An 8,569-nucleotide genomic window follows, 5' to 3' on the forward strand; every position below is an offset into this window, starting at 1 on the left:
ATGAGATAAATCAGATATACATCAAATAAACACAATATTACAACGTACAATTGCACAAAAGGCTGCAAACGAACAGCGCGCATCTGAAGTGTCTCTGAAGGAAATAATGCATTATTTATCGGCTTTAAGATATCGGCCAAATTTTCTTATCAGGCCGATACCGATAACAGAAAAAATGAGCATTTATCGGCCGATACCGATATGGTGGCCGATATATCGTGCATCCCTATTTTGATGTCCAACTGTAAGATGTTTCTTGCCATTATTTTGTAGTACACTGTGTTTTTATAAAACTGCTAACTCAACTCTGGAAAAATAATATTTGTTTTTGCTGTGTGGCTTTTAAGATTTAGCAGCAATGGCATGGATTCAACAGCAGGGGAGCTTTCAAAATCAATATACCAGCCCTAATCAACACATAAAAAAGTAATAATCAGTGATAACAATGACCCTTATGTGGTATTTAACACAAACACAAAAAATCTGTACAGGGAGCATTAATGCACAGTGCACAACTTGTCCATCAAGGCTTCTGCTGAACAGGTTTAGACTGGGCATGGTGTCAGGCTCCATGAACAGAAAATTAGTGGAATCACAAGCTGTTAAACTATTTCCTCGCTGAGATCAGACTCTGCACCAGAAAGGACATTATGGCAGAGAAAAAGGGGGTTGCGGAGTGTGAGGAGGAAAAACTAAATATGTACTCAATGCGCAGTTATAAATCTCTTCCTCTGCTAATCAAAAACAAACCAGATGATGGAGGGAGAAGAGCTGGAAAACAAAATGTTTTAGGTCAATAAAAAGACAGATGATGATCTATAATGGTCTAATTGCAGATTCAGGCAAGGAGAGTGGAAAAGGAGAACAAGAAGAAAGGACAAAACCTAAAAGGTAAAAAAACAAGAAGAGCATAGAGATGGAAGAATTCTGCCTGCACAAATTCCTATATATTCTCACATTGCACTGATGCACATACTTGAGCAATGGAACAGCCTCTTATTATTCTGAGGGAGAGATGCCAAAATGACAATGAAGACTTTTTTCTACTCTTTATGGATACATAAAGCTGGCTAGATATTTGGAGACATGTAGATCTAGAAGGTTTTCTGAGCTGGAGTGCATGAAGTGACAAAAACAAATGTATTCTCCAGTACTAAACATTTAAAATGCAAGTTAAATTAGCTTTGCACTAATGAAAAGTAATGACAAATCTTCCTTCTTATCTTGAATTTGATTTAAAAAAAAATCATAAATGCTTCAGCCTACATCTGTCCATTGGCAGAAGATGAAAAAAAAATCTGTTTCCGATCATGCACATTTATGACCACTATGTTTATTCGTTCTTTTTCAGTTTTCCCTTTGCTCAAAAACCAGTTGCCATATGCTCAAAAAATGCATTGTTTATCATACACTCAATTTAAATGTCAATTACTGCATCTGAGGTTCAAAAGAGGTAAACTAAAGCAGCCTGATGTTATGCAGCCAATGCATAAAGAGAACAGAACAACTGCTTCCATCTTACAATGTTGCACTCTGCTGACACACTGTGGTGGACCATGTGCAACACATCTAGACTCTCAACAACAGAGACCATCAAACAATCTTCAACAAAGCTTCAATGAATAATAGAGCCAGTTTAGAGAAATGACAGGTTTATTATGGATGAAAACTGCAATGACAAAACCAGTGGCAAGTGAATGAACATGGCAGATCAGCGTATCCCTTCCTATCTAACATCAACCTCACCCATCCCATGAGCTGGGGTTATAGAGAGAGGTGTCATACAGAGGACTGTGGACACTGCTGTTCTGTCCCAACCATTCAATTGGCACAACAGGCATTCTGGGCTCACCCGCTGGACCAGAGAAAGCTGCTCAACCCTTTCTCAGATACAAGGGGGAGAACCAGACTACCTTATCTTCTGCTGCTCAGACTGAATGAGAGAAGAAAAAGAGTTTCCGATGCACATCATCCATATGTCTCAACACAATCATTCAGAATTAACTGCTGCCCCTAAAATCATGACACATGTTGAATGTATTCTAATGAATGAAGAACCAGTCTAACCTAAACTAACCAACGTAAGGTATTTAGGAAAACGAACCACAAGAGAGAACATTAACCTAATTTTACCAGCATATGTAAATGTTACAAGGATGTCCTATTAAAACAGGTGGAACATTCAGACCTATGCGGACTGTACAAGATCAGCATCACCTAAAAAACACTTGAAAATTGGATAATTACATTTAAATCTTTGACACAAATTCAATATTGATTGTACCAATAAATATCACAATTAAACAAATGATTATGATTATTCAGGCCCCAGGATACACTGGTGTGACAGTCAGATGGCTTAAACGAAAAACACTCGATTGTCATTTTAGGATCATTGCTATTCAAAGCATTTGACTGATCAGGAACTCATTGGAATGTTTTCTTGGTAAGCCTGGCTTCATTTTAGTGTGAGGTCCCAAAGCCACCACCTCATTAAGCAGAAAGAATTAAGCTCCGGATAAGGTTTAAACTAATTTACGGAGAAAAAAAACTAAACACCAAAATGTTTTCGGTCAAACATTTTCTAGAGTAAGGAATAGTTCACCCAAAAATTTACCTTTTATTCTATTATTTACTCAACTTCATGTTATTCTAAACCCATGTGTTGTTATTTTTTCAGAGGAACATGAGCACTTTTTCTTATAACCATAATTATTCACTCATTCAGTGATCTGCTACTCAGGTTGACAGATCACAAATTTAAACAAATTTAGTTTGCTGATAGCAAAACGTGACTTTCTTACTCAATATTTTTTTTCCATTCCAGTGCAAATAGCATTTAACATTTACTTGAGAAGCATAAAGAAACTATTTTCTGTCTGTTTTCTGAAAAAAAAAGTGAGTTTAAATTTAAAACAAGAAAAATCTTCTTATTTGCGGTAAGAAAAATCCTAAGGAAAAGGCTTAATTCAAGAGGATAGCAAGTTTATTCATACCCTATTTTTTCTTGTTTTAAGCAGGAACTCATCTCATTGTGATACATTTTTCAAGAAGCAAGATCTCGGCTTGCCTCTCAGGTTGATGTAAGAATGTTTAGATATTTGTGCTAGAAAATAAAACTACTACAGAGTAAGAAAATCACTTTTTGCAGTGTCTGGCTTAAAGAAACTTAGAAAATAGCGCAGAAGAACTACTTTTGTAGACATGGTCACTATGATCAGTTGTATAGAAAACTGTAGCCGGTGTTCCACAAAAATTTTTTAAAAAATTAACATAGCAGCATACAGGTTTTCATCAACATGAGGGTAAATAACTCAGCTTTGGTGTTGTTTAGGTGAACTATTCCTTTAAAGAACAGCTGAAAAACCGCTCAAATGGCAAAAAAGGGAAAGAAAGTGGAGGGGTGTGTGTTTGAAAGAATGAGTAGGAGAACGAGAGATGAAAAATGTTTTGCTTCTTGTCCATTCCATCTCCCACCAGGTAAATCGAAAAATTTTTGGTCTGTTGCTCTCAACCCTTTGGTTGAACAGGGGGAGGAAATGGACAGCAGGAGTAACCACACATACTCTGTCCTTCACACAAACTCCATGTCTGTTATGGCCACACACACACTCAAATCTATCAAGCTCACTTAGGACATGATGATCACTGAGAGAGTTGTTAGGTCAGCTGCACCTCAGGAGGACTGGCATTATTGTGGCTCCCCTCCTGTGCACTGACCACAGAGCCACGGTACGGGACCTCTATGATCCGAGGTTTGTCAATGATGCGGGCGCAACGATTGCCCTTCTCCACGATGCCAATGATCCAAGCCTGTTGCCCATCGCCCGCCCCTCCGTTCTGCCCCACAGCTCCCGACAAACCCACACGACTGGATTTCATCTCGGCACAAAAGCGGGCTGCCTGCTCCCGCGGCAAGCAGATCAACAGACCACCTGAGAGAGGCAGGAAAAAAATTTGTATCTACCGAAGAGCTTGGAGAAATCTCTACAGACCAGGAAAGTCAATTTTCAGGAATTTTAATAAACGATTCTTTGATTAATCATTAATGTTAATACCGCAAAACATAAGGAGGACCTTTAATATAAAGTGTATTTACTTTAATTCAAATTTAACCAATCAAACGCGAGAATTTATATTGTTAGTCCACTGACTGTATGCTGTTCAGTGTACATATATTACCTTTAATTTATTACTATTAATAATAAAACTAAAAACAAAAGATACAAATCTTTCTCTATTAACATTTTCTAAATTTGTCAGTTGGGATGATGCAGGGAGGCCGACGAATGAGCAGTGCTTTTTGTTAAAATATTTGAAGTGACAATCTTTACTTATACAGAAAGGATCCAAAACGGATTATGTTAAGGCACTTCAGGTTTCAGTGTAATTTCAAAGTTATGACAGTCATTACTGGTTCACAATTGTGTTTGTGCATTGAGCTGGGACTCTCACCTGATGTTTCAGAAGAGGTGCCCTGCAAAAGCCCAAACAGGTTTCCTCCAGCCTTGCTGATTGCGGCCATTTTGGAGATAATGGGAAGGTTGTGAATGACGAAGGCAACATTATTTTTCTGCTGCTGGGCGAGATTCCGTGCGTGACCTATGATCCCGAAGCCTGTGATGTCTGTGGCAGCGTGTGCATTAAATTTGTGCATTAAGGCAGCAGCTGGAGAGAGAAAGAAAACAAAAACAACATTTGAAAACAATATAAAACTGGTTGTATTTGGCAAAAAAAAAAAAGAAACGCACACACGCACACAAACTGCTTAAAGTACCTTTATAATAAGGTAGGCTAGTTGTTAAGATTATGGGGTGGATTAAGGGAATCTAAAATATGGTCATGCAGGAAAAGGCATTAATATGTTCTTTATAAGTACTAATAAACAGCCAATATGCATGATAATAAGCCAAACGTTAATAGTGAGAATTGGTCCTTAAAAATTTTTTTTAAATAAATTACCAATAAATTTTATCTTTTCCTTTTTTTCCCTCACCATTTGAAAAGTAAACATACAGGCCATTTGAACTACTACAAAGTTGCCAAACTAGGTTATGTGTGTACTGAATATTGGTCCTACTGTTAAAATTAATCCACGCTAAGAAAGCTTATGCAATGACATACCAGTGCGATTGAGGGTGGCCATATTGAGCATAGCCTCCTGATAAGCTTGCTCCACCTCCTCCCTGGATATCACCAACTTTATCTTGTTCCACTTCTCAGGCTAAATAAATTAAGCATAAAGGTAAACAGATCCAGAAAGAAATGAGATGAGATTACAGTGATACATGTGGAGTTGTTATCTCTTCAAACATCTACAAAAAGGGGGAAAAAACAGACAAGCAATCATTCCAAAGACACTCACTATATCCAGCCACTGATGGGCATTCACTGCTACTTGAGTTCCCAGAGGTTTAGTCAGAACTAACACATCTCCAGGTACAGCACTGTCAGGCCTGCAAACATACACATACATGTGAGCTTTTACACAACTAAAACCGTGAAGTGTCACACAATGGATATTCACTTTGATAATTGTAGAAATATCCATTAAGGAAAATCTGAATCATTCAGAACCAAGTGTACAGACACAGTCCTTTGATTCACGAGAGAGCAGACAGAGACACTCACATGATGAAATCATTGGGCTGGCACACCACAGAAGCTACACCCCCGACGATGATCCAGGGATTGATGACTGTTTGTCCCCCGGTTACCGAAGTCCCAGCCTCCTCTGCCGCATCACGGAAGCCCTTCATCATTAGAGGCATCACCTGATCTCTCTCCTGAGAGAACAACAGCACAGTACAAAGAAAATTAACCATTTCACACTCAGCATCCCGAATTTAAAAATTTAAAAAACTATACATAGAAAACTAACGAAACGTAAAAAAATGGAAAACAAAAATGATCGAAAATGAACGCAGAGAGAGCCCAGCTCACCTTCTCATTCATCTTCTGACTGACGCTGAGAAGCATGAGCATGTTGTCACACTCTGTGATGCCCATGGCATACAGATCACTCAGAACATTTGCACAAGCAATTCGTCCCTGTAAAAGAATGGATGTGAGTGCCATTTATTTGTAAGTTCCATGCTAACATTTCCAAAATATTAATAGAGATCACTCACCATCATGTAAGGATCCTCCACTAAAGGATAGAAGAAATCTGTGGTTTGGACCAGGGAAAGACCTCCATGCCTCAGAGGGATCACACATGAGTCCATTCCAATACCTTAATCCAAGAAAGAACTCCCAGAGGTTTAGTCAGAACTAACACATCTCCAGGTACAGCACTGTCAGGCCTGCAAACATACACATACATGTGAGCTTTTACACAACTAAAACCGTGAAGTGTCACACAATGGATATTCACTTTGATAATTGTAGAAATATCCATTAAGGAAAATCTGAATCATTCAGAACCAAGTGTACAGACACAGTCCTTTGATTCACGAGAGAGCAGACAGAGACACTCACATGATGAAATCATTGGGCTGGCACACCACAGAAGCTACACCCCCGACGATGATCCAGGGATTGATGACTGTTTGTCCCCCGGTTACCGAAGTCCCAGCCTCCTCTGCCGCATCACGGAAGCCCTTCATCATTAGAGGCATCACCTGATCTCTCTCCTGAGAGAACAACAGCACAGTACAAAGAAAATTAACCATTTCACACTCAGCATCCCGAATTTAAAAATTTAAAAAACTATACATAGAAAACTAACGAAACGTAAAAAAATGGAAAACAAAAATGATCGAAAATGAACGCAGAGAGAGCCCAGCTCACCTTCTCATTCATCTTCTGACTGACGCTGAGAAGCATGAGCATGTTGTCACACTCTGTGATGCCCATGGCATACAGATCACTCAGAACATTTGCACAAGCAATTCGTCCCTGTAAAAGAATGGATGTGAGTGCCATTTATTTGTAAGTTCCATGCTAACATTTCCAAAATATTAATAGAGATCACTCACCATCATGTAAGGATCCTCCACTAAAGGATAGAAGAAATCTGTGGTTTGGACCAGGGAAAGACCTCCATGCCTCAGAGGGATCACACATGAGTCCATTCCAATACCTGCAGATAAGATAATTTTTCACCCTCTGTAATTTCCTGCACAGTGTGCATGTATATTTAAAGAAGCTTTGATTAATCATATAATATAGGTACTTAAATCCTTATAAAACCCATTCAGTTGGCAACAGTATGAAGCATTTTTGTAGGATTACTTATGATCCATTTTGCAGTGGAAAGCATTCATTTATAGCCTGGGTTCATAGTTCACATCTCTTTCAAATGATTGCATTATACTTCCTAGTAGTTTTTAATTAACAGGATAAGCCAAAGGTTAAACAAAGAGTTTTACAAACACAGATGTTCTGTGATTTTTCGAGACTGAGACTTACGAATAACATGAAAACAACGGTACTTTGTAGTACATAAATAGATGACAACATATTGCATGCTGAAAAACGTCTGTAATAAAAAATAAATTAATATATTAATATAGTCGTTATATAGTCAGGTTAATCATGGTATATTAAAGGACTGATGCAGGAAACAAAACGGTTAGTTTCTATTTTCAGACCTCTCGATATGCACAGATAACGTGCGCTTTCGTGATTTCTTTGACATTTGGCAATGATGGGGAGTCTGACTCATTTCCGCGACTCGGTTCTTTTGAACAGTTCGTTTCCATGAACCGGTTCACAAAACCGATTCAGTGATTTTTTTAAGATCACAATAAAACCATAAGTAATCAACAGATTACTGCTTACTAAAGTTTTTTTTCTATTAACCACATTTTGTTTGATGTAACTATTTTATTAAATTCACCTCTTATTGGGAAATCCTATAATTTAATAAAGTCCAAAACATATTTCCAGAATATTTTATGTTGCTTTTATCAGTCAAATTCCTGGTTCACTCCATATGCACTTACTATCAGTAAGAGCAAACTCAGTTTGCTGATTTTTGAAACTATTCAACAGATTCATGAAAAAGATCCGACTCAAACGAACGAGAGGTTCACGGATCAGCGTTCGCTGTTTGACAGCGCTGGTGTGACTGTGACAGGTCAGTCATACTTTACCTAGTCGAGGACCCTGAGCAACTGAAACAAGTCCGAATTCAGCGGTCTCGTCTCCAACACCCGCCCCCGAGCCGCCGTCCTCTCCGGGCGGGCGGTCCGGCTCTAGTCCCTGCAGGAGTTTGAGCAGAGTCTCCTGCGGGACTTTACACCCTCATCCCTTCATATCGGAGAAGGCCGTGAGCCGGAAGCCGCGGTCTAGGCCGTGCTCCTCCGGGTTCAGCGCCTGGTATCCCGCCGGGTAAAAGGCTCCCGCTCCGCCAGAGTCCACTGACGCTGGCTCAGAAACTGACATGGCTAGAGAGAATTTTATTTACTCCTCACTCAGATAGTGAAACAAGGGAAATGAAAGAGAAGGGGGAGTCGTTTGACGGGATAAATGGCTGACAGAATCAAGAGAGCGTGTTTTATCTGCACGCTTGGTCATAGAAACGAGTGTGGACGCGGCGCGCTAGCGGACTGAACCATCTCAC

At 39.2% G+C, this 8,569-nt stretch overlaps 1 protein-coding gene across 2 annotated transcripts; it reads right to left on the reverse strand.

Moving 5' to 3' along the window:
- Positions 1-3,014: 3,014 nt before the first annotated feature.
- On the reverse strand, positions 3,015-8,569 carry LOC107560911 (selenide, water dikinase 2-like). Of its 2 annotated transcripts, XM_016245206.1 has the most exons (8): positions 8,100-8,569; positions 6,981-7,084; positions 6,793-6,900; positions 6,481-6,635; positions 5,366-5,456; positions 5,125-5,224; positions 4,456-4,668; positions 3,015-3,935 (listed from the first exon to the last, which is right to left on the reverse strand). In XM_016245206.1, the coding sequence occupies exons 1-8, from the start codon at positions 8,389-8,391 to the stop codon at positions 3,661-3,663; spliced, it is 1,338 nt and encodes a 445-aa protein (XP_016100692.1). In that variant the 5' UTR covers positions 8,392-8,569; the 3' UTR covers positions 3,015-3,660. The 2 variants fall into 2 exon arrangements, with proteins under 2 accessions (XP_016100692.1, XP_016100691.1); XM_016245205.1 differs by lacking the exons at positions 6,481-6,635; positions 6,793-6,900; positions 6,981-7,084; positions 8,100-8,569 and adding exons at positions 5,632-5,786; positions 5,944-6,051; positions 6,132-6,231.

This window comes from Sinocyclocheilus grahami, unplaced genomic scaffold (assembly GCF_001515645.1).
Source record: "Sinocyclocheilus grahami isolate Dianchi unplaced genomic scaffold, SAMN03320097.WGS_v1.1 scaffold747.1, whole genome shotgun sequence".
Taxonomy (NCBI): domain Eukaryota; kingdom Metazoa; phylum Chordata; class Actinopteri; order Cypriniformes; family Cyprinidae; genus Sinocyclocheilus; species Sinocyclocheilus grahami.